This window comes from Neophocaena asiaeorientalis, unplaced genomic scaffold, assembly GCF_003031525.2.
Source record: "Neophocaena asiaeorientalis asiaeorientalis breed wild unplaced genomic scaffold, Neophocaena_asiaeorientalis_V1.1 scaffold742, whole genome shotgun sequence".
Lineage (NCBI taxonomy): Eukaryota > Metazoa > Chordata > Mammalia > Artiodactyla > Phocoenidae > Neophocaena > Neophocaena asiaeorientalis.
This window is the reverse complement of record NW_020173724.1, coordinates 469,685-497,373: the sequence shown is the minus strand read 5'-3', so window position 1 is coordinate 497,373 and position 27,689 is coordinate 469,685. Positions and strand designations below refer to the sequence as shown.

Genomic DNA, 27,689 nt, shown 5'->3' with positions numbered 1-27,689 from the left:
TTCTATGGATATTTCTTCTATTTCCGTTCTCTCAAGTCAGCACCATGTTATTGCATGTTCCATGGTTCTTCCATGTTGGAATTTCCAGATTCATCATATAAATACACAAAACAGAAAGTGAAATTTAAAATTCAGATAGGGAGTGCCCTTGTGGTCTAGTGGTTAGGGTTCAGTGCTTTCACTGCAGTGCCCTGGGTTCAGTCCCTGGTCAGGGAACTGAGATCCCACAAGCTGCATGGTGTAGCAAAAACAAAAAACAAAAAAACCCAGATACATATCAAATGACATTCTTTTTCGATGCAGAAGTAGGTTACTGGCAACTAATCAGTGAATTTTTCAGTTCTTACAGTTGAGATAAATTTTCAAAATATCTAGTAAGATTAGTTATACTTTAGTAGTCAACCCAAATCCATGAGAACCATGTAACTTTCCTATCCAGGCTGAACACCAGTTTCCTCAAGAGCCTCATCGGAGAAAGATGCCATTTAATGATCACCTCATTTTTAGGACATTGTTGAGTGAGGGATATAAATTAGAGGAGGTGAGCTGGATATCTAATGGGATGAGAATAGAAAGTATTAAAATTATTGTGTATATTATCTAATTATTTTAATTTTCTTTTTTAGTATAAGGTTCTGATACATGTGGTATATTAATAAAATATTCATATATGTATGTAAATAATTATACATTAATATAATGCTAGACTATGCTTAAATATTCTTTTACTATTAGTGAACTGTGACCCTTAAAATGTGGGGACTATTAAGTCTTTAAGTCAATATTATCCTGGTGCTTCTCCTGAGTCCAGCAGGACAGCAAAATTCATAATGTAATGAACATTCATATGTATGCTGGTGGGGATTACCAGTTGTTTGGTCCTGGCATTTAAGATATATACGTACCTTTATAGATTAAGCTTTTGGAGCTAGAGTAACAATCACAATCAGTTATATAATTTCTCCTTTATAAATGTATGCATATTAAGTCATTTTAGAACAATACTCCATTTCTGAGCATGAGCTAAGAATACTGTCAAGATTCCTGAATTGTCCTACGTATTTATATTTATTGGCCATCAACTTATGAGTGACCATGAATAAATAATTGAGCACTATTCTATATCAAATATATTCCTGAGTGAATATGATGGTTTTCCATTTTGTCAGTGTCATACAGCTGATTACTGGATTAAAGTAACTTGATAAAAATAATGATGCATGTATGCAGGAAACTAACATGAAATAGTAATTGCAAAAATATTTATGACATTTTACAAGGTGTTTTGATATTGGAGATATCTTGATTAAAATGAGAGGGAAAGTTTCTCTACTTTTAAAAACCTAAGTATTTTCTAAGGCATGGGAGGGTATCTTCATAGCAATGAAGTCTCAAGTAAAGAATCATTATGTGATCCATTTTGATGCAGCATCATGGATGTCATAAAGAGAATAAATGTAGTTTCTATCCAGTTGGTAATTGAAAGCTGGATTTTAGCAATTCCTTCTTGAGATCAGTACAGTTTACATGAGGGATCTCTGGGATAGAAACTCAAAACTGAGAGAGACCCAGAGCCATTTTGAGGTGATACATTTAGTAGGAGTTGTGGCAAGCAGAATAACACCCCCAAAGATATCCACACCCTACTCCCCAGATTCTGGGAATAGGAAAATAAGGGAGTATATGGAACTAAGTATTCTAATCTGATGATTTAATATAGAGAGGTTATTTCGTATTATTGGGGGTCCAATGTAATGATAAGGGTTCATAAATATAGAAGAGTGATGAATAATAGAAAGTGTCAAAATGCTGTGATATGAGAAAGACTCAACTGGGTATTATTTTTCCTAAGTTTTGGTTTTGGTCATTCTTTCCACATTCATAAAATTTTACTCAGTTCAGCTTTATAAATACTATTGAGAAATTTTATATGTATATAACTGTTTTGAATCATTGTTTGTTCATTACTAAATCAGGGAATGTGGAACAGAAAAAAATTTTTTGTAAAGAGTGAGGGTCTGTTATACAATAGGAGTATAGGTAATGTATACCTGTATTATAGATATTTTGGGATATATATTTATAATATTATAATTTTGTATTAATCTACAAAGTTATATATAATAGTTAATAAATAATATATATTATATAGTGTATTTAATATAAATATATAAAATGGTAATTAAATATTATATATAAAACAAATTACACATATTTCATATATAACTTGTCATAGAAAGTAAGGCTGAGGATTTATTTTAAAAAAATTGTATGAGGTAGTTAGGGTTAATCGAGAATAATTAGGGGAAACAAACCTGATAATTGTGGTGATTTAACTACTGAAGAAAGAACCTTGATAATATGAGGTTTATTATTATTTGCATATACACAAAACACATTTCCTCTATGCCATTAAGAACATCAGTCTCCACTTATGTTGTCATTAAAAATGCTGGGTTTTTTTTTTCCAGTGTGGGGTTGGAGTCTCAGCCAATGCTTTCCTCCTTCTCTTCCACATTCTCATACTCATCCTGCATCGCGGGTCTAAGCCTAGTGACCTGATCTCCTGTCACTTGGCCCTCATCCACATAGTGATGCTCCTCACCGCACTCTTTGTGTTGTCTCCACACCTGGGTCCATTGGTAATTTGATAGGGATTGCATCGAATCTGTAGATTGCCTTGGGTAGTATAGCCTTTTTGATAATATTGATTCTTTCAATCCAAGAACATGGTATATCTTTCCATCTGTTTGTGTCATCTTCAATTTCTTTCATCAGCATCTTATAGTTTTCAGAGTACAGGTCTTTTGTCTCCTTAGGTAGATTTACTCCTAGGTATTTTATTCTTTTTGATGTGATGGTAAATGGGATTGTTTCCTTAATTTCTCTTCCTGATCTTTCGTTTCAGTATTTGTAAGTAAACATTGTCTATGCTGGGCTTTCTGCCCTGGAATGGGTATGGTGGAATATGTAGCATGGTGAATTAAGAGGAGTTCCTACTTTTAGGGAGCTCACAGTTTCCTGAGGGAGATATAATGTATTAAGTATATATAACAGTAGTGTGAGTAGGAAGTGAGCAAATCCTTTCACAGTTCAAAGTACTAGTGGATCAGAGGGAACAAGATGTTGAAGAAACATTGACTATTCAAATTTGGCTGAAGCACAGGGTGCCCACAGGGTTGCTACTGTTGGCAATAAGATGGTGAAAGTAGATTAGATCCAGACTGTCATAGCTCTGAAATACTCTGCTTTGAAATTTTCACTTGATTCACTGGATGGTGTGGAGCCTTTCTGTTTTTTAAAGCAGAGGTATGATATCAGGAGTAGCCTTTTAAATCAGAATCCAAGAGTAAATTAGGTATAGGTCTAAGTAAAAACCCTTTCTTCCTTCATTGTCTCTGGAGTGACTCAGTCTGTGTGCTTTCATTGCATATGTCTCCTGCTCTTTTTCTCAGGGGTTTTAAAAAACTAAACTTGTAATATACTATGAATTCACAATTGGCTCTTTCTTTTTAAAAAATTTTTTTTGTTAATTTCTGCTTTATAACAAAGTGAATCAGTTATACATATACATATGTTCCCATATCTTTTCCCTCTTGCGTCTCCCTCCCTCCCACCCTCCCTATCCCACCCCTCTAGGCGGTCACAAAGCACTGAGCTGATCTCCCTGTGCTATGCAGCTGCTTCCCACTAGCTATCTATTTTACATTTGGTAGTGTATATATGTCCGTGCCACTCTCTCACTTTGTCACAGCTTACCCTTCCCCCTCCCCATATCCTCAAGTCCATTCTCTAGTAGGTCTGTGTCTTTATTCCTGTCTTACCCCTAGGTTCTTCATGACATTTTTTTTTCTTAAATTCCATATATATGTGTTAGCATACAGTATTTGTCTTTCTCTTTCTGACTTACTTCACTCTGTATGACAGACTCTAGGTTTTTGATGGGCATTTTACTGACTCTATAGTTGACTTTTAGTAGTATAGACATTTTTACAATATTAACTCTTTCAATCTATGAATACAAGATATTTTTTAATTTATTTGTGTCTTTTTCTATTTCTTTTACCAATGTCTTATTGTATTTTTTTTTACTCTTGGTTAAATTAATTCCTGTTTTATTATTTTCAATGTATTGTAAATAGAATTGTTTTCTTTATTTCCTTTTCAGATAGTTCATTGTTAATGTATTGAAATGCAACTGAATTTTCATATGTCGATTTTATATCCTGAAAATTTATTGAATTTCTTTATTAGATCCAACAGGTTTTTTGTGGAGTCTTTACAGTTTTCTATATATAAGGTCCTTTCATCTGCAAAAGAGGACATTTTAATTCTTTCTTTCTGATATGGATGAATTTATTTCTTTGTATTTCCTAACTGCTCTAGCTAGGACTTCCAGTACCATGTTGAATTAGAGTGGTGCCAGTAAGCACCCTTCTCTTGTTCTTGATCATAGAGGAAAAGATTTCAGTCTTTCACTTTTTTGAGTATGATGTCAGCTGTAGGCTTGTCATATATTGCCTTTGTTATGTTGAGGTGTGTTTTTCCATACCAACTTTGTTGAGAGTTTTTATCCTGACAAAATTTTGAATTTTTTAATATGCTTTCTCTGCATCTATTGAGAAGATCACATGATTTTTATATTTCACTCTATTAATGTTGTATATCACATTTATTGATTTCCATAAATCATTCTTGCATCCTTGGAATAATCTCACTTGATCATTGCATATAATCCTTTTAGTGTGTTGTTAAATTCAGTTTGCTAGTATTTTGTTGAAAATTTTTGCATCTATATTAATTAAGGATATTGGCCCATAGTATTTCTTTCTTGCAATAGTGTCATTCTCTTGGTTTTGTATCAGGGTAATGCTGACCTGCTAAAATGAGTAAGAATGTTCTATTATCTTTAATTTTGGAAGAGTTTTAGAGAGACTGGCATTTTTGTAATTGGTAGAATTTAACTGTGAAACCATCTAATCCTGATCTTTTCTTTGTAGGGTTTTTTTTTGTTTGCTAGTTTGTTACATTTTTATAATTAGACAATTCATATAAGTACATTGGTTGTTTAGTAATATATTGTTTAGGCTCCACCTGTTGGTGTCTCTTACAGTTTTTTTTTTTTCCTGTAATTGATTTCTAATCTCATAGCATTGTGGTCAGAAAAGATGCTTGATATGATTTCAATTTTCTTAGATTTAATGAGGCTTGATTTGTGACCCAAGATGCGATCTATCCTGGAGAATGTTCCATGTGCACTTGAGAAGAAATTGTATTCTGATGATTTCAGATAGAATGTCCTATAAATACGAATTAAATCTATCTGGTCTAATGTGTCATTTAGGCTTATGTTTCCTTATTAGTTTTCTGTCTGGATAATCTATCCATTGGTGTAAGTGGGGTGTTAAAATTCCCCACTGTTATTGTGTTACTGTTGATTTCCCCTTTTGTGGCTGTTAGCATTTGCCTTATATATTGGGGTGCTCCTATGTTGGGTGCATATATATTTACCATTATTTTGTCTTCTTTTTGGATTGATCTCTTGATCATTATGTAGCATCCTTCCTTGTTTCTTGTAACAGTCTTAATTTTAAAGTCTATTTTGTTTGATATGAGTATTGCCACTCCAGCATTTTTTGATTTCCATTTCCATGGAATATCTTTTTCCATCCCCTAACTTTCAGTCTGTATGTGTCCCTAGGTTTGAAGTGGGTCTCTTGTAGACAGCATATATATAGGTCTTGTTTTTGTATCCATTCAGCTATCCTGTGACTTTTGGTGGGAACATTTAATCCATTTACATTTAAGGTAATTATTGATATGTACGTTCCTATTACCATTTTCTTAATTGTTTTGGGTTTGTTTATGTAGGTTTTTTCTTCTCTTGTTTTCCCTGCTAGCATCTTTTGTAGAGCTGATTTGGTGATGCTGAATTCTCTTAGCTTTTGTTTTTCTGTAAAGCTTTTGATTTCTCTGTCAAATCTGAATGAGATCCTTGCTGGGTAGAGTAATCTTGGTTGTGGTTTTTTCCTTTCATCACTTTAAATAAATCCTGCCACACCCTTCTGGCCTGCAGACTTTCTGCTGAAAAATCAGCTAATAACCTTATTGGGATTCCCTTGTATGTTATTTGTTGCTTTTCCCTTGTTGCTTTTAATATTTTTTCTTAGTATTTAACTTTTCTGAGTTTGATTAATATGTGTCTTGCTGAGTTCCTTCTTGGGTTTATCCTGTATGGGATTCTCTGTGCTTCCTGGACTTGGGTGACTATTTTCTTTCCCATGTTAAGGAAGTTTCTGATTATAATCTCCTCAAATATTTTCTCAGACCCTTTCTCTTTCTCTTCTTCTTCTGGGACCCCTATGATTCAAATATTGGTGCATTCAGTGTTGTCCAAGAGGTCTGTGAGACTGTCCTCATTTCTTTTCATTCTTTTTCTTTATTCTGTTCAGTGACAGTGATTTCCAGCAGTCTATCTTCCAGCTCACTTATCCATTCTTCTGCCTCAGTTATTCTGCTATGGATTCCTTCTAGTGTATTTTTCATTGCAGTTATTATGTGGTTCATCACTGTTTGTTTGTTCTTTAGTTCTTCTAGGTCCTTGGTAAATATTTCTTGTATCTTCTCAATCCGTGACTCCATTCTATTTCTGAGATCTTGGATCATCTTTATTACCATTACTCTGAATTCTTTTTCAGGTAGATTGCCTATTTCCTCTTCATTTATTTGGTCTTGTGGGTTTTTACCTTGCTCCTTCATCTGCAGCATATTTCTCTGTCATCTCCTTTTGTCTAACTTACTGTCTTTGTGGTCTCCTTTCCGCAGGCTGCAGGGTCATAGTTCCTCTTGCTTCTGGTGTCTGCCCCCTGGTGAGTGAGATTGGTCCACGTACTTGTGTAGGCTTCATGGTGGGAGGGACTGGTCCCCGCACTCTGGGAGGTGGAGCTGAGTCTTGTCCCTCTGATGGGCAGCGCCATGTAAGGTGGTGTATTTTGGGGTGTCTGTGAGCTTAGCACAACTTTAGGCAGTCTGTCTCCTGATGGGTGGGGCTGTTTCCTGTCTTGCTGTTGTTTGGCATGAGGTGTACAGCACTGGAGCCTGCACTCAGTTGGGTGGAGCCAGGTCTTGGTGTTGAGATGGATACCTCCAGGAGAGCTCACACCATTTAATATTCCCTGCATCCAGGAATTCTCTGGAGATCCAGAGTCCTGGACTCAGAGCTCCCACACTGGGGGCTCAGGCCCGTACTGTGGTCGAGGAACCAAGACCCCCACAAGCCACACAGTATGTTCAAAAGAAGGGGAGAGGGAAGAAAACAGACAAACAAAACCCAAGGCAAATGATAAAAATAAAACCTAAGTCACAAAGAGAAAAACAAATATAATATAATATTGCTTACATGTTGAATATAGAAAAATGATGCAATTGAACTTATTTGAAAAGCAGAAATAGAGACACAGACCTAGAGAATGGACATACGGATACTGGGGGAGGGGGGTGGCAAGATGAATTGGGAGATTGAGATTGACATATATACACTACTTTGTATAAAATAGATAACTAATGTGAACCTACTGTATAGCATAGGGAACTGTACTCAATGCTCTGTGGTGACCTAGATGGGAAGGAAATCCAAAGAAGAGGGGATATATATATATATGCATAGCTGATCCAATTTTCCGTACAGCAGAAACTAACACAATACTGTAAAGCAGCTATACTCCAAAAAAATCAATGAAAAAACAAACAAAAAACACAAAGTAAACAAGGAAAAAATCCCTCTCGCGAGAGCACCAGAATCACAACTAACTGCTGAACAATCACCCACAGGAAGACAGTGTAACTCACACACAAAAAATACCCCACACCCAAAGACAAAGGAGAAGTCACAGTGAGATGGTAGGAGGGGTGCAATCACAATAAAATCAAATCCCATAACCATTGGGTGGGTGACTCACAAGCTGGAGAACAATTATACCACAGAAGTCCACCCACTGGAGTGAAGGTTCTGAGCCCCACATCAGGCTTCCCAACTTGGAGGTCTGGCAAAGGGAGAAGGAATTCTCAGAAAATCAGACTTTGAAGGCTAGCGGAATTTGATTGCAGGACTTCGACAGGACTGGGGGGAACAGAGACTCCACTCATGGAGGGCATGCACAAAGTAGTGTGCACATCAGGACCCAGGCGGAAGGAAAGTACCCCATAGGAGACTGAACCAGACCTACCTGCTAGTGTTGGAGGGTCTCCTGCAAAGGTGGGGGTTGGCTGTGGCTCACCATGGGGACAAGGACACAGGCAGCAGAAGTTCTGAGAAGTACTTCTTGGAGTGAGCCCTCCTGGAGTCGACCATTAACCCCACCAAAGAACCTGTAGGCTCCAGTGCTGTGTCACCTCAGGCCAAACAACCAACAGGGAGGGAACTCAGCCCCACCCAACAACAGAGAATCAGATTCAAGTTTTACTGAGACAACATTAAATGCAACAACATTCACATTATAGGGATTCCAGAAGCAGAAGAGAGAGAGAAAAGCCAGAGAAGATATTTGAAGAGATTAGAGTAGAAAACTTCCCTAACATGGGAAAGGAAATACCCACCTAAGTCCAGGAATTGCAGAGTCCTAGGCAGGATAAACCCAAGGAGAAACATGCTGAAACATATAGTAATCAAAATGACAAAAATTAAAGACAAAGAAAAATTATTAAAAGCAACAAGGGGAAAATGACAAATAACATACAATGGAATTCCCATAAGGTTATTAGCTGATTTCTCAGCATAAATTCTACAAGCCAGAAGGGAGTACACAATACATTTAAAGTGATGAAAAGGAAGAACCTACAACCAAGATTAGTCTACCTGGAAAACATCTCATTCAGATTTGATGTAGTAATCAAAAGTTTTATAGACAAGCAAAGCTAAAAGAATTCAGCATCACCAAAGCAGCTCTACAACAGTTGCTAAAGAAACTTCTCTAAGTGGGAAACACAAGAGAAGAAAAGGACCTACAAAAACCAAACCCAAACCAATGAACAAAATGGTAATAGGAACATACATATTGATAATTACCTTAAATGTGAATGGATTAAATGTTCCAACCAAAAGACACAGGCTCCTTGAATGCATAGAAAAACAAGACCCATATTTATGTTGTCTACAAGTGACCCACTTCAGACCAGGGACACACACAGACTGAAAGTGAGAGGATGGAAGAAGATATTCCATGCAAATGGAAATCAAAAGAAAGCTGGAGTAGCAGTACTCATATCAGATAAAGAGACTTTAAAATAAAGACTATTACAAGAGACAAGGATGTACACTAAATAATGATCAAGGTATCAATCCAAGAAGAAGATATAACAATTATAAAATACATATGTACCCAACATAAGAGAAGCTCAATGCATAAGGCAAATGCTAACAGTTATAAAAGAGGAAATCAACAGTAACACAGTAGTAGTGGGGGACTTTAACACTTCACTTATACCAATGGACAGATCATCCAGACAGAAAATTAATAAGGAAACACAAGCTTTAAGTGACACAATAGACCAGATAGATTTAATTGATATTTATAGGACATTCCATCCAAAAACAGCAGATTACACTTTCTTCTCAAATGCACACGGAACATTCTCCAGGTTAGATCACATCTTGGGTTACAAATCAAGCCTTGGTAAATTTAACAAAATTGAAATCATATCAAGCATCTTTTCTGACCACAATGCTATGAGATTAGAAATAAAGTACAGGGAAGAAAAGGTAAAAAACACAAACACTTGGAGGCTACACAATATGTTACTAAATAACCAAGAGGTAACTGAAGAAATCAGAAATACCTAGAGAAAAATGACAATGAAAACATGACAATCCAAAACCTATGGGATGCAGAAAAAGCAGTTCTAAGAGGGAATTTTATAGCAATACAATCCTACCTCAAGAAAAAAGAAAAATCTCAAGCAATCTAAATCTTACACCTAAATGAACTAGAGAAAGAACAACAACAAAAAAAAAACACCCCAAAGTTAGTAGAAGGAAAGAAATCATAAAGATCAGAGCAGAAATAAATGAAATAGAAACAAAACAATAGCAAAGATCAATAAAACTAAAACCTGGTTCTTTGAGAAGATGAACAAAATTGCTAAACCTTTAGCCAGACTCATCAAGAAAAAGAGGGAGAAGACTCAAATCAATAAAATTAGAAATGAAAAAGGAGAAGTTACAATGGACACTGCAGAAGTACAAAGCATCATTAGAGACTACTACAAGCAACACTACACCAATAAAATGGACAACTAGAAGAAATGGACAAATTCTTAGAAAGGTGTAACCTCCCAAGATTGAACCAGGAAGAAATAGAAAATATGAACAGACCAATCACAAGTAATGCAATTGAAACTGTGATTAAAAATCTTCCAACAAACAAAAGTCCAGGACCAGATGGCTTCACAGGTGAATTCTATCAAACATTTAGGGAAGAGGTAACACCCATCCTTCTCAAGCTCTTCCAAAACTTTGTAGAGGAAGGGACACTCCCAAATTGATTCTACAAGGCCACCATCATCCTATACCAAAACCAGACAAAGATACTACAAAAAGGAAAACTACAGACCAATATCACTGATGAATATAGATGCAAAAATCCTCAACAAAATACTAGCAAACAGAATCCAACAGAATATTAAAAGGATCATACACCATTATCAACTGGGATTTATCCCAGGGATTCAAGGATTTTTCAATATATGCAAATCAGTCAATGTGATACAACATATTAACAAACTGAAGAATAAAAACCATCATCTCAATAGATGCACAAAAAACTTTTGACAAAATTCAATACAAATTTTTGATGAAAACTTTCCAGAAAGAGGGTATGGAGGGAACCTGCTTCAACATAATAAAGGCCATATATGACAAACCCACATGAAACATCGTTCTCAATATAGAAAAACTCAAATCATTTCCTCTAAGATCAGGAACAAGACAAGAATGTCCATGCTCACCACTATTATTCAACTTAACTTTGGAAGTCCTAGCCACAGCAATCAGAGAAGAGAAAGAAATAAATGGAATACAAATAGGAAAAGAAGAATTAAGACTGTCACTGTTTGCAGATGACATGATATCATACATAGATAATCCTAAAGATGCTACCAGAAAACTACTAGAACTAATCAACGAATTTGGTAAAGTTGCAGGATAGAAAATTAATGCACAGGAATCTCTTGCATTCCTATACACTAACAACAAAATATCAGATAGAGAAATTAAGGAAACAATCCCATTCACCATTGCCGCAAAAATAATAAAATACCTAGGAATAAACCTTCCTAAGGAGGTAAAAGACCTGTACTCAGAAAAACTATAAGACACTGATGAAAGAAATCAAATATGACACAAACAGATGGAGAGATATGCCATGTTCTTGGATTGGAAGAATCAATATTTTGAAAATGACTATACTACCCAAAGCAATCTACAGATTCAATGCAATCCCTATCAAATTACCAATGGCATTTTTCACAGAACTAGAACAAAAAATATTATAATATGTATGGAGACACAAAAGACCCCGAATAGCCAAAGCAATCTTGAGGGGAAAAAACGGAGCTGGAGGAATCAGACTTCCTGATTTCAGACTATACTACAAAGCTATAGCAATCAAGACAATATGGTACTGGCACAAAAACAGAAATATCCATCAATGGAACAGGACAGAAAACCCAGAGATAAGCCCATGTACCTATGGTCAACTAATCTATGACAAAGGAGGCAAGGATATACGATGGAGTAAAGACAGTCTCTTCAATAAGTGGTGCTGGGAAACCTGGACAGCAACATGTAAAAGAATGAAATTAGAACAGTCCCTAACACCATACACAAAAATAAACTCAAAATGGATTAAAGACCTAAATGTAAGACCAAACACTATAAAACTCTTAGAGGAAAACACGGAAGAACACTCTTTGGCATAAATCATAGCAAGATCATTTTTGACCCACCTCCTAAAGTAATGGAAATAAAAACAAAATAAAAAAATGGGACCTAATGAAACTTAGAAGGTTTTGCACTGCAAAGGAAACTTTCAAAAAGACACATGCACCCCAATGTTCATTGCAGCACTATTTACAGTAGCCAGGTAATGGAAACAACCTAAATGCCCATTGACAGACAGATGGATAAAGAAGATGTGGTACATATATACATTTGTAGAGACGTGGATGGGCCTAGAGACTGTCATACAGAGTGAAGTAAGTCAGAAAGAGAAAAACAAATATCGTATATTAATGTATATGTGGAATCTAGAAATATGGTACAGATGAACCAGTTTGCAAGGCAGAAATAGAGACACAGATGTATAGGAGAAACATATGGACACCAAGTGGGGAAAGTGTGGGCGGGTGTTGGTGGTGATATGAATTGGGAGATTGGGATTGACATATATACACTAATATGTATAAAATAGATAACTAATAGGAACCTGCTGTATAAAAAAATGTAAAATAAAATAAAAATTTAAAAAACCCCAAACAAACAAAAGAATCCAAAAATGAAAACAAGACAGATCTAACAAAAACAGAAAGCAAGCTAAAAAAAAAACAAATATAAAAGAAACACACAAAAACGATCAAAAAAAGAATAAAAAGATAAAAACAAAACAAAAAACAGAAATGAGAATAAACAACAACAAAAAAAAACAAAGCCAAAAAAAGCCCCACAAAACAGTAAAATAAAACTATAAAAATATATTAAATTTTTAAAAAGAAATAATAAATAATTAAAAAATAAAACAACAACAACAGAATGAAACAACAAAACCAAAATATTTCACTGGCGCCTCCACTGTCAGTGTCCTTGCCCCCACCACGAGCCACAGCCAACCCCGCCTCCCCAGGAGTCCCTCCAATACCTCTAGGTAGGTCTCTGGACCTGCTGTGGGCACTGTCAGGGCAGGTCATACTCTCACTTGTCCCAACTCCTGCATGTACTTGCCCTCAAAGTCCATAGCTGCTAAAGCTTGACTGGTCTCAGTTGTGGGAGCACTGTTGTCCATTCAGATATTCCACAGACGCAGGGCTTACCAAGCTGATTGCAGAGATTTAATCCATAGTTTGTGCGGCTGCAAGATTTCTATTCCTCTTCCTTAGCTCCACAGCCCCTGGATCTCAGCATTGGTTTTGGCCCCACCTCTGCATGTGGGCCCCGCCTCAGGTGTCTGTTCCCTGCCCAGGCGAGAGCAGGCAAAAGCAGTGGCTGACTGGCACATGCTTGCTCAGCTAGGTGGGAGGGGCAAGAGGAGGTGACAAATTGGGGCACGCGTGCTTGCTCAGGCAAGAGAGGGATAAGCTGGCCATGACTGGGACGTGCACGCTCACTCTGATGGGAGCCCCCTGTAGTTCCCCTGGAGGCAGGAGCCAGTAGGAAGCTGAAACAGACTGGGGCACATGCACTCATTCAGGCATGAGGGGGGCAAGGCGGCAATGACTGGGGCGCATGCACTTGCTCTGTTGGGAGTCCTTCCCAGTGCCCACAGAGATAGGGACTGGCATGTGGGAAGATAGGTTGTAATAGCGGCCCTACCCCTTGCTCGCCACTCAGCAATGGCACCTTGCTTCCAAGGCAGTCTGCACTTCCTCCAGGAGCATTCCCACCTGCAGAGCTCCTTGCTCCCATCCCCTCAGGCTGTTTCTGCACAGCTGAGCTCCTCACTTCCATCCCTTCAGGCTGTCTCCATGCAGCCAACACCAGTCCTCTCCCCAGGTCCACTCTCTTAACTCCACGCTTCAGCAAACAGCCCCTGCCAGCATTGGTGGATACCCATCTCAGGCTGGGGTGCACAGGGCTGTGGCACAGACCGTGAGTGCAAGTCTCACTCTGTCCTGACCACTGACCAGCCACTGCACTTTCTTCCGATAGCCCCCAAAGCCCTCCTCTATTTCAGCATATTTCGCCACCAGTGAGGGGGCCTTCCTGGATGCCATAACCTCTCCTTTCCTTCAGCACCCCCCCCACCTCACACCAAGGGTGCGGGTCCCATCTTGTTTCCTTTTTCTTTTTCTTCCCTTTCTCTCTTTCGTCTTACCTGGTTATACGGGGACCTTTTCTTGTCCTTTTAGGTGTCATAGGTCCTCTGCTAGTGTTTAGCAGGTGCTCTGTGTGAATTGTTCCACTGGTAGATGTATTCTTGATATACCTGTGAGGAAAAGTGAACCCCAGTTCCTCCTATTCTGCCAACCTGACTCAACCTCTCTCACAGTGGTTTTGATTTGCATTTCCCTGATGATTAGCAAAGTTGAGCATCTTTTCATGTGCCTGTTGGCCATCTGCATGTCCTCTTTGGAAAAATGTCTATTCAGGTCTTCTGCCCATTTTTTAATAGGGTGGTTTGTTATTTTGATGTTGTCCTATCAGCTGTTTGTATATACCCTTATCAATCATATCATTTGCAAGTATTTTCTCCCATTCAGTAGGCTGTCTTTTCGTTTTGTCAGTGGTTTCCTTTGCATCCAAAATCTTTTAAGGGGCTTCCCTGATGGTCCAGTGGTTAAGACTCCATGCTCCCAGTGCAGGGGGCCCAGGTTCGATTGCTGTTCAGGGAACTAGATCCTGCATGCCACAACTGAGTTTCCTCATGCTGCAACTTAAAGATCCGACACACCACAACAAAGGTCCTGTGTGCTGCAACTAAGACCCAGTGAGGCCAAATAAAGAAATAAATAAAAACCAAAAGACAAAAGCTTTTAAGTTTAACTCGGTCCCATTTGTTTATTTTTGCTTTTATTTCTTTTGCCTGAGGAGGCAGATCCAAAAAATATTGCTACAATATATAAATACTATTCACTTTATATATTTATGTGCTCCAGTGTTGGGTGCATATATATTTACTATCATTATATTTGCTCAATGAATTGACCCCTTCATCAGTATATAGTAACCTTCTTTGTCTCTAGTGACAAATTTTTAATGAAAGTCTATTTTATCTGCTCTAAGTAGGGTCACCCCTGCTCTCTTTTTTTTATCATTTTATGGAATATCTTTTCCCATTCCTTCACTTGTAGTTTATGTGTGACCTTAATAAAGTGAATCTCTTTTAGGCAGCATATCGTTAGTTCCTGTTTTCTTCTTTAATCTATTCAGTCATTCTGTGTCTTTTGATTGGAAATTTTTATTTTATTTAAAGTAATTATTGATTGGAAAGAACTTACTATTAGCATTTTGTTAATTATTTCTGACTGTTTCATAGTTCCTTTTCTTCCCTTTTTGCTGTTCTCCTCTGTGATTTGTTGACATTTTTGTAATGGTAAATTTTTTTTTTCCTTCTCTTAATCTTTTGTGGATCTACTAGGCTTTCCTTTGTGGTTACCATAAGGCTTACCTAAAACATACTATAGTGATAATAGTCTATTTAAAGATGATAAAAACTTAACTTTGATTTCAATCAAGACCTCTACACTTCAACCTCTCTCACCTCAGAGACCACTGCTCATTTTGAGACATCCTTTCAACTTGACTCTGATCTTCTGATTCCAGCAGTCTTTTCTTCTTTTTGCCCTTTGATGTACTGCACTATCCATTCTAGTTTTTCTATAGCTTGCCTTCATCGTTCCACATTTGTAAGCATTTCCTGTACTAACACGATCTTGAATTATTTTAACTTGAGTTTGCCATCCTTTTATGCTGGGACCCTAGCTGATACAAGGTTGAAGCCTAAATTTTGATAAGTTCTCTATTGTTTTAACACCCACTCCTTTCATTCACTAATTAGATTTCTAGGGAGGGTAGAGACACCTAGATGGCACCTGACATGATATTCTCTTGGTCCCTACTGTCCTTAACTCTCCCCTGCTTCACCTAGTATATTTACCCATCCTTCAACCACCAGAAAAGACAACCTGGGATCTTCCTGTGGAAAATTTACCTAGATTACATCTCACCTCAATTATAGCTTAGCTAATTTTGCAGAGCATTCTTTGGATTTTCATAGAAGACACTGTGGGTTTCTGGCTACATCACTAGAGTATTATGTTTTATTATAATTATGAATATACCTCCCTTTATCCCTAGTCTAGATTCATTTCATATTCTTGAATATTAACATCCTGAGCCTTTTATTGCTTTATATCAATTTTGTAACACCAGGCTTGATACAAAGTAGACACATAACAAATTTTCCTTTAATGAATGAGTGAATGAATTAATATTTTGCGTATTAATTAATTACATCACCATATTGCTAATGGCAGAGAACAGAGAATGTGTTTCCTATAATCAGGGATATGGCCCACATCAAGTTGAAGATTCCATTGAAGCAGTCTATTTAATACACAATCTGATTAATACAAAAAATTAAGAGTTCTCTCAAAATAGCCTAAAAGAGGAAAACTCTGCTTCTAAGTCTCTACCCAGTAATTTCTGTTTGTTCAACCTAGTGCCAAATTTTTAACAACTTTCTCATCAGACTAGAAAAAACAGCATTTGTGTTTAATTATTATGGTAAGTGAAGTCCTTTTATGGGCCACAGGCCAGGGCTTTCTCTTGCTCAAGTGTAAAGGCAAGACAGTATAAACGCAGCATGAATTTGACCCTTCTAAGTCTCAATAACATCTGTCTCCTTAAATAGTTTCTCATAATATTACACCAAGGTAGATTGAAAAAAAAAAGTTTATATGTTGCATTCATGAGAATATATTTCCCTAAATTCCTCTTCCCCTACTACTCATTCTTGGAGGATTCAGTTGATCTTTTTGCCACAACTCTTTCTTCCACCAATACCATATGTTAATCTTTCAAATTATCCTTTATATATTTGCTTATTTTGAATTATTAATGTAATTATTTGAAATGAAAGCAAGGGAAATCTAGTACAGAAAATTATTCTGTCATTAGGAAGGTATGAGTGATGATTTTAAAATATACATGTCAGTGTTGTGTTGGGTTGTCTGCCATCAGACCCTTGAAACATTAGCTCACATTTAATAGGTTGACAGTTGGGTCAGGCATATATGGCATATATTATGTGCACTGATATTCTACAGAATAAAGTTAATTAGCTTATATTATGATCAAATGGGTAAGTTTTCAAAGCCATAGTTGACCTTGCCTCTGACTGATAGAATTAACTTACCAAAGGAGCCCATCAAAGGTTGACTGAATAATGTAAATGACAATAAGGTGAATTCTGAATTGTACCAAAATTCAAGACCCATAAAACCTGAGAAATGTGATTCAAGGGAGACTGAGGAAAGAGAGTGCTTCTAAGAGTGGCTAATTCTCTTCAGAGATTGTTTTACAGCATTCAATTCTAATTCTCCAAGGACTTGTTAATTAAAGCCTAAGAGAATATTTCCTCCAGAAAACTGATGTACAGCCCATATTTCCTCAATTATGTAAAATAAATCTAAATTTAAGCTTCACTCACCACTCTGAACCTTTTATTTATTTATAACAATGAACACTGGCCCACCTATCCTGGAGAGATATAGTGGGTTCTTGAGTGAGCATTGCCCCGGTCAAGAAGGTCCTTATTTCAGATATAAATGCCATACCCTTCACATTACAAGGATGCTCAGCTCTGGGGACATAGAGAGCTGAACATGCCTCACAGCATGGTATGACTTAAAGTGAATTAGAGCATTGGGATCCAGGCAAGTTATGTATGATTATTGGTTTATTTTTGACTTTTAAAGTTTGACAATTAACTATAACTGTAAGAAACAATTCCCACTGGGCTCAAGTCCTTCTGAACTAATTACAGGCAGGAAATACCTAGGGAGATAAAGCCCCATGGGTCACACAAGGCAAATGGTCACAAGAGGGTATGAATTGATATTGGCAGACCTGAACTTGAGAAGCTGGCTTGCATCTCTCCTCTCCACTAAAGAGTCTTTCACTCCTGGAATTTTCATATGGGATGATTTCTTCACCATCAAGCAAAAGCATTCTCCAGTTGGTAACAGGAAAGCCTGAACACCTGTCTGCTTGAATATCAGGTTTAATGAGACTTCCTCTTTACTTTCTAGGTGGTGACAGCAATGAATATAGGCTCTCTCACTTCCCTCTTAATGCTGAGAAGCTAGAATACTTGGGATGATGGGACAAAGGGCTGAAAGCACCTATAATTCAGGCCACTGTCTGTGTTTAAAAAAAAATAAAACTAATAGTAAACATAGTTAAGTATGTAGCGATAGCGATGTAGGGAGAAAACAGATATGAGTATAGAATTAAGAATTACAGAAATTTGAAATGGCTTCCCCCAAGAGACCAGAAAGGATAGTTTGAAGAAAGATTATGGTTATTTACTCCAAATTTAAAAGAAAAGAGAATGGAGTTTCTCTAAGAAATTTAAGAATCTATAAATGATCCACTAATTGTATTTATTACAATTCAGTAGCAGCATGTCTTTTACCTTGTTGTAGCCTGGGATGAGTCACCATTGTTGCATCTACTTTTCCTCATATTTAAAATTGGAATGGCATTCCTCACAGGGCTGCCATGAGAATGGCATAAACTTATAGGAAAAAACCTTGGTAAATGGAAAGCTACACAGGTAAACTTTTAAATGTAATTTCAAAGGAGATCAGCCTTTGGTTCTCATTTAGAGGTCAACTAAATCACTCATAAAATATAACATTTGTTCTAGAGACTGGAGATTAAACAGGACAGAAAAAATTATGTCCTTGAGTTTCAAAAGTTAATCTACAGTATGAGCATTTTGGTGTTTATTTAAAGTACTTCTACTAGGACCCCACTCCCAGAAATTCTCACTCAGTAGGTGCAGGGTAAGACCCAGAAATATGTATGTCAAATAAGAACCCTGCCTTCCAGTACTTCGGTTAATGCATTTAAGAAACCTTGAATTGGAGCAAATATTTTATCACTGAGTGGCTACTTAATGATTCTTGTCCCTCAATTCCTTAAGGGTAAACAGAATTAAATGATATATTTTGCTCCCTGAGACAAAGCAAACACCATACTTTGAAGAAGAAACAGGTGCCTGAGAAAAACACCACCAATCCTACAGTTCCTTTATTTTGTAGAGCAACAGACATCATGAAGTTTTTATTCCTGTTTACCTGAATGTTCAATATTTGGAAAATGAACATGATCCAGAAGAGATAATAGACAGTTGAAAGGACTCAACTAAAGGACAGAGGTGAGTGAGAAGTGAGGAAATATTTTCTTCAAAGCAAAGTCTTCAATATAAAGATAATTACAATGCACCAGGAGAATTTTTTTGTCAATCGGTCATAAACCTAGTTTTGTAAAGGAGAACAGAAAGGAGCAGAAGGAGACCACAGTGGATTGCTTTGATGACTATCATGAAACCAGATGAGGGGTAATAAATTCCTTATTCCTCATGATCATAGCAATTAATTCGGTAGAGATTGATCTATTTTTACATTTTTTCCCAGAGCAGTGATGTTTTGTTGATCACTCAACAAAATCAAACAGGCAGAATTCTCCAAGAAAGAAAGGGAAACTATAGATTCCTCTGTTAAGATTTCACATCTGTAAGGAGAGGCAGTTGCATCTAAGTAAAAGAAACTGAACTAATTCTTTTTTTTTTTTTTTTTTTTTTTGCGGTATGCGGGCCTCTCACTGTTGTGGTCTCTCCCGCTGCGGAGCACAGGCTCCGGACGCGCAGGCTCAGCAGCCATGGCTCACGTGCCCAGCTGCTCCTCAGCACGTGGGATCTTCCCGGACCGGGGCACGAACCCGTGTCCCCTGCATCGGCAGGCGGACTCTCAACCACTGCACCACCAGGGAAGCCCTGAACTAATTCTTTGACTTTTCCTACATTCTACTCTCTTACTTTGAGCCACCAGGAGATAAATGAAAATGAGATTTTTTTTTTTTTCATTCTGAGGCAGGGCAACCCAGGAAGAAAGAGTATGAGGAACAGTAATGAGAGCAAATCACAGATAAAGCACTTTTCTGTAATCTTACAGACAGGGAATGTGGTTGGTGATAATCTGAGAAGGCAGCATTACGGAACGTGAGTGTGGAGTAGTGAAGAAGAGAAAGTCTCCCAGTGTGTGTGGGAGACTTTACTGGTGGGGAAAGTAGTAAGTAGGTGAGCAAGTAGGTGATGGACCGAAGATTAAGGAGCAACTAGGCATTAAAGAATGAAAGGTGGGGAGGGCTAAGACGGTGATTGCACTGTGATTGGAGAAATGTCATGTTCTGCCCCAAATGCCTTGCCCAAGAGTCAGCTTTGACCACAGCAGAAGTAGCACCACATTTATGTCTTTGAGTATTTCAGATCAAAAAGCAGATCCATCTCAGCAGAGGTTGGGGAGAGGTGTTTAGAAAGCCCCACCACAAACAAAGTGTCATAAGGAGAATGGTGCCAGAATGTCAGAGGGCACCAGGCACCAAGTTAAGAGACACTGTTTTGGGGGAAGTGTGGCATGATAAACTTGACCTATTTTACAATGCTGTGAAGGTCAAGCATATATGTATCAGCCAGTGAGGCAATCATTAGAGTATATACTCCCTGGTGCCTTAAAATCAAACAACATATTCAAGGCTTTGACTGTTCTTCATGTCAATGTTTTCTGAGGTAGAAAGTAAGGGTCTGTACTCACATTACAGCAACATAAATGTCCTACGTCAAAGAAAGGCATTGGTGACAGTGAGAATCAGTATCATTATGACTAGCTATAGCTTTGACCAAAGAGCACTCTCTCTCCAGATGGTGTGCTCACAGGCATTGACCCTGCAGAAGCTCTTCACCCATCCCACTGCTCTGTAGACTAACGTTTAATGAAAGGTAAAAAATGAATGATTATAAAAATGCTTAACACACCAATTCTGGGCATATCCTGAAATAATAAAATGATATGTAAAATTACAGGATCTTTTTTCTCATTCAACCCTGTATAGCTGAATCTGCCCTTTTAAAAAACACACAAGAATAATTTCAGAAATATGCCATGCATAAAACTTTGTAAATAAATTACTTGAAAGTATATCAGTTCAGACATTGCAAATACCATGAATCGGTAATACAGAGAGTATAGTTACATAATCTGTATTCTGGGTGATCCATGTTTTTGTCATATGCAGTCTTGTGTACCCTTCCATTTATAGTCTCTCTACATGAGACTGCCACTGTATGTCCGTTTAGAGCATTTATCATCATGGATGCAGATGTGAATAACTAAAATGACTATGTTGAAAGAGGTCTAGAAAACGATTAAAAGCTGTGTGCTGGATACTGTGCCTTCTAGACCACCATTTTGGGTAACTTGAAACAAGTCTCTGAGTCTCTATGAGCCTCAGTCTCTTCATGCATAAAAGAATAAAGGCAGACTGGGTGATCCCAAGATCACTTCAATCACTGAAAAGTCCAGACTTCCATAACATAAATAAATAAATAAAATGAGATTCTAAGAACAAATACAATTTTTGGCACAGAGTCAGGCCAGGGTGTCAGTGGCTTGATATAGTGTGACAATGACATAAATGACACATTATGGTCATATTTTTCAATGTACACCAGCAGGACACATGAATGTGCTGGATAGAGAGGGGGAAATGAGGAAAAAAGAGTCAAAGATAACCCCTAGGAACTGGTCCTGTGCAATGGATGAATGGTCCTGAATTTGACTAAAATGAAAAGACTAGGGCTTCCCTGGTGGCGCAGTGGTTGAGAGTCCACCTGCCGATGCAGGGGACGTGGGTTCGTGCCCCAGTCCGGGAAGATCCCACATGCTGCGGAGGGGCTGGGCCCATGAGCCATGGCCGCTGAGCCTGCGCGTCCGGAGCCTGTGCTCCGCAACGGGAGAGGCCACAGAGGTGAGAGGCCCGCGTACCGCAAAATAAATAAATAAATAAAATAAAATGAAAAGACTAGAAAAAGGAAAGGTTGGGATGAAGAAATCTAGAGTTATTTTTAAGATATGTTCATTTGAAATACCTCTTACTCAGCCCAAGGAGAAGTTTATGCATAGTTTTGCATAGTCTGTAGTTAGTGGAATTCGTAAGCTAAATCATGGATGTACATATATACACTACTATATATAAAACAGATAACTAATGAGAACCTACTGTACAGCACAGGGAGCTCTACTCAGTGCTCTGTGGTGACCTAGATGGGAAGTGAATCTAAAAAAGAGTGGATGCTGTATACATATAACTGATTCACTTTGCTGTACAGCAGAAACTAACACAACACTGTAAAGCAACTATATTCCAATATCAATTAATAAAAAAATTAAATAAATAACATGAAAACAACACGGGTGATGTTTATACCCAAAGAACTTGAATTTAAAGAAATAATACTTATTTCTCTGTTATGAAATATTTTAAAGCCTTGTTGAATAGAATGTTAAAACTTAAATTAGTAGAAAACAGCAAGACATAAAATATAATAAACTATTAACACAAAAATAATCAGTGAGGAAGGCAATGTACAAGTTGAACAAGTTCTTTCTCTGACGTGAAATAACAGTATAATGTGAGACAACTGATTTTCTCTCTTAGTCCCTTGATGGAGATGATTAAACTTCTTCCCAAACACAGTCCTTGTGATTGGGAACATCATAATCATCTGAGGTGTTAGGTTAAAATAAGTTCTATTTGAACCTAGAAATCAAAATTTGAGGGAGAAAAGGTTGCAGGAGAACTTATCTTTGAAGGGCTTCCCCTGATGTACCACCATCTTTGTGACCCGTCCCCCTTCTCCAGGACTTGGGCCACTTGGCTATAGCAGTGTGCAGTAATTTCTGTGACCAGTGACTCTTTCCTGAGAATAAGAGTGTAGGGAGACAGAAATCAGGTTAAAGCCTATGAAAATTGCAAATGCCTCTTTAACATGTTTGCACTATCTAATGGATCCTGGTTAAAGATGAGAGAGGAAAGGGGTTTGAAGGATTAAATCCATTGTTTGTAGCACTTCATAATATCTTGCTATGTTTTCCTTCTGTTATTTAATTGTTTACAACAAAGCATAGGCATGGATAAAAGAAATGAAACCTCAGGAGCTGATTTCATCCTCCTAGGCCTTTTCCTGGATATGAAACATATCAGATTTTTTATTGGTGCTATGCTTGTGATTTACACTGTGGCTCTGACTTTGAACTTTGTCCTAATTCTCCTGATCTGCGTGGATTCTCACCTCCACATGCCCATGTACTTCCTGCTCAGCCAACTGGCTCTCATGGACATGATGTTAATCTCTAGCACAGTACCCAAGATGGCAACCAATTTCTTCTCCGGGAGGAGAAACGTATCACGAGTGGCCTGTGGGACTCAGTTCTTCTTCTTCCTGACTCTAGGAATTGCTGAATGCATCCTCATCACCCTCATGTCCTATGACCGGTATGTGGCCATCTGTAACCCTCTGAGATGCCCTCATCATGAGCCAGAAGGTCTGTCTGCAGATGGCTGCCATCTCCTGGGCTGGGGGCGCCCTTACATCACTCACACACACGGCCTACACCATGCATTTCCCCATCTGTGGTTCCAGAGAGATTTCCCGTTTCCTCTGTGAGGTCATGGCCATTCTAAAATTGGCCTGTGAAGACGTCTCTGCCTATGAGAAGGCTGTGATAGTGACAAGCATTGTGGTGCTCCTCATCCCCTTGTCCCTTATCATGTTCTCTTATGCTCTCATCTTCCTTGCCATCCTCCACATGAAATCCCCAGAGGGAAGGGACAAAGCCTTAGCCACTTGCTTTTCCCACTTGACTGTAGTGTGCCTCTATTATGGCCCTGCCATGGTGGTCTACATGAGGCCTAGTTCCTATCATAACCCCAAGCTGGACCAGGTCCTCCTTGTACTTGGCCCTATTCTCACACCTTTGCTAAATCCTCTGATTTATGGTCTTAGGAACAAAGAAGTGGTGGGGGCCCTAAGGAAGGTGCTGAGTTGATGATACTGATGTCAAATTAAAAGAAGAAGATATACCCACCTCTAATCACTAACTTTAATTCAGCCTAAATAAGTTAGACTCCTATGTCAAGAGTTCTTACTTTTCGAGTTATTCATTCACTAAACAAATATGTAATGAGGGTCTCCTATGTGTCACATACCATTTTATGTACTTTTGGTATCCTCTTTAGAATTGCTTTAGAATCCTGGTGGAATTTCTCAGGGTTGTTTTTTTTCTATTTTTAATTGGCATCACTTGTACTTGCCTTCTTTGAAACATCCTTACAATATTAAGTTTCTACCCTGAATCTGTGAACTTCCACAAGTGTGGTGGTGGTAGGAAACTGATGATAAAATTCCACAGAAAATTGCTGGAAAATTGGATCAAAGATAGAACTTTATATCCCTGAGAATCATATAGGTCTCATTCAACCCCTGAAAGAAGCACATCTTGACATAAACCCAGAAATGTTATATGCTTGACTTCTTCATCTTCCAAAACATGCACGCATCCATCCACATACAAAAATGGCCATATATAAACTACTCCTGATGCAGACCACTTTGCATTTCCAAAAGCTTTAATTATTAAGTTTACTCAAAAGTTGAGCTGTAACACTGCAACAGAGCAAAGAGTAGAATAAAGATAGCCAAGATTACAGATTTTGAACATAATTACAAGGCACCTGAGCATAAACCAGTGGATGGAATGTTTTCACTATTTAGCTCAATCAAATAGTTAATTTGAATGCAATTAACTCATTTAAATAAGTAAAATGATAATATTCCAATGCATCTCAATACTATAATTACTTAGAGAGCCATGAAGCCAATTAAGAAGAAAAGGAAATGCAATTTAAACAAGAATGTGCAGTGGCCTAATGAATTAAAAGGTGTGTGTGTAACTCAAGTCTAATGTAGGAAACGAGAACTAACTGCAAGTCAGAAACATCTTGAGGATACGTGGATGAAACTCCTTGATCTACCGAGTGGATGAGCAGAGTAATCAATATCTGAATGCTTGAGACTTGCGAAAGTTAACAACTGAATAAAAGAGAAGTATGATGTGCCGAATGAGATCAAAGACTCAGAGTATTTTATGGTATAAAAATACGAGTCTCTTTAATGATGACTGTATGGACTATGCAAAGACCTGTTGATAGAGAAAGGATCAAATCATCTTAGTCCCTGAGCTATGGCTTACAAATCAGTTCTACTATCGTGGCCTCTCCCATTGCGGAGCACAGGCTCCAGACGCGCAGGCTCAGTAATTGTGACTCACGGGGCTGGTTGCTCTGCGGCATGTGGGATCTTCCCAGACCAGGGCTCGAACCCGTGTCCTCTGCATTGGCAGGCGGATTCTTAACCACTGCGCCACCAGTGCCTACTTGGAATCACCCTTACTTCCAGGTAGAGTGTCATGCACAGCACAGGGATGACTCAGTATTCCCTGCATCATACTGTGATCGGGACCCAAGCATCACACAAAAGCATAAATTGCATAATTCAGTGTCATTAAGGACATTCATGAGGTTGGTGATCTATATTTTTTAGAAACAACTAACCAATCAAGAAGAGTATTCATAGAAATCAAAGAATTTGCAGGAAAAAGAAAGACAGCATTTTTGAAATGAAGAAAGTAACCCACCTAGGATTCTGAAGTTCTGGGTTTCCTTCCTTTTAATGTATAAAGTAAGTTTGTATGGTTTTTCTTTGCTCCCATGGGTATACAAAAGTTATAGCTATTTACAAAGGAGCTACAGTGTGAATGACCTGAAGACCAACAGAAAAGATTTTCTTTCTTTTATAAAGATATAAAGAAGGAACCACAATGAAATGGGTAGGAGGGGCAGAGACACAGTAGAGTCAGGACCAATACTCATGGATAGGTGACCCAAACACAGGAGGACAATTAAAATTGCAGAGGAATGAGGAGTTTGAGCCCCACATTGGGCTCCCTAGCCTGGAGGTCCTGTACTGAGGAGATGAGCACTCAGAATGTTTGGCTTTGAAAGCCAGTGGGCTTATTTCTGGAGCAAGAAATGGCTGTGGGAAACAGAGACTCCAGTCATAAAGAGTGCACACAATATCTCACATGCTCTGAGACCCAGGATAGAAGCAGTAATTTGAAAGGCGCCTGGATCAGACACTTGCTGATCATGGAGAATCTCCCAGAGAGGCAGGAGGCAATTGGGACTCATCCTGGGGACATAGATGCTGCAGTAGATATTTTAGGGAGCTCATCCTACCACGAGGACACTAATGCTGCAAAGCACCATTTTAGATTCTCCCTTTTGCTTATTACTCCTGGGACATGGCCCCAACAACTAGCTGGTGGGCACCAGTCTTGGGATGCTTCAGGCCATGCAGCTAGCTAGGCAGGGACACATTAGCAGGCCAGATGCCTTAGGACCAACTGAGCCCCCAGCTGCCCCAGGACCTGGCTCTAACTACTAGGGGGCCCAGGATCCAGCCCCACCTACCAGTGGTCAATACAAGCACCAGGACCTCCAAGGCCCTGCAGCCAACCCTGTCAAGAAATGGCCCAATCACCAGCAGACCAGCAAATCCCCAAGATAGGACTGCCTTTTCTCAGGATTGCTTTGACTATTTAGGGTCTTTTGTTTTTCCATACAAATTTTAAAATTATTCTAGCTTTGTGGGAAATGCCATTGGTATTTTAAGAAGGATTGAATTAAATCTGTAGATTGCCTTGGATAGTATGGTCATTTTAACACTATTAAATCTTCCAATAATATATGGAAGAAAATAAGAACAAGCTAGTTACCATTACTGAAATTGAATCAGTAATTTAAAAACTCCCCACAAACAAAAGTCCAGGACCAGATGGCTTCACAGGTGAATTCTACCAAATACTTAGAGAGAGTTAACACCTATCCTTCTCAAGTTCCAAATTACGAAGGAAGGATTACTTCCAAACTCACTGTATTAGGCCAGGATCACCCTGATACCAAAACCATACAAAGATATCACATACACACACAAATAAATAAATAAAGAGAAAATTACAGGCCCATATCACTGATGAACATAAATGCAAAAAAATCCACAAAATACCAGCAGGCTGAATCCAATAATACATTGAAAGGATCATACACCAAGATCAAGTGGGATTTACCACAGGGATGCAAGGATTCTTCAATATCTGGAAATCAATCAATGACAAACTGAAGCATAAAAAGTATATAATCATCTCAATAGATGCAGAAAAAGCTTTTGACAAAATTCAACACCGATTTATGATAAAAACTTTCCAGAAAGTGAGCACAGAGGGAACCTATCTCAACATAATAAAGGCCATATATGACAAAAACACAGCTAACATTATACTCTATGGTAAAAAGATGAAAGCATTTCCTCTAAGATCAGAATCAAGAAAGGATGCCCACAGGATGGGAATAAAGACTCCACTCTTGCCACTTTTATTCAACATAGCTTTGGAAATCCTAGCCATGATGATCAGAGAAGAAAAAGAAATAAAAGGAATCCAAGTTGGAAAAGAAGTTAAACTGTCACTGTTTGCAGATGACATGCTACTATACATAGAAAATCCTAAAGACACTACTAAAACTCATCAATGAGTTCAGTACACTTGCAGGATACAAAATTAGTATATGGAGATCTGTTGCATTTCTATACATGAACAATAAAATATCAGAAATAGACATTAAGGAAACAATCCCATTTACCTTCACATCAAAAAAAATATATAAAATATCTAGCAACAAACCTGCCTAGGGAGGCAAAAACCTGTACTCTGAAAACTGTAAGATGCTGATGAAAGAAACT

The 27,689-nt window shown here is 38.1% G+C and overlaps 1 protein-coding gene across 1 annotated transcript; it reads left to right on the top strand.

The window, feature by feature from the left end:
• Positions 1 to 22,930: 22,930 nt before the first annotated feature.
• LOC112403309 (olfactory receptor 56-like) lies at positions 22,931 to 23,978 on the top strand. Its single transcript, XM_024750711.1, is given in 2 exon segments — positions 22,931 to 23,353; positions 23,355 to 23,978. Coding segments are annotated over 2 exon segments (918 nt in total). The 5' UTR covers positions 22,931 to 22,961; the 3' UTR covers positions 23,881 to 23,978.
• The last annotated feature ends 3,711 nt before the right edge of the window (positions 23,979 to 27,689 follow it).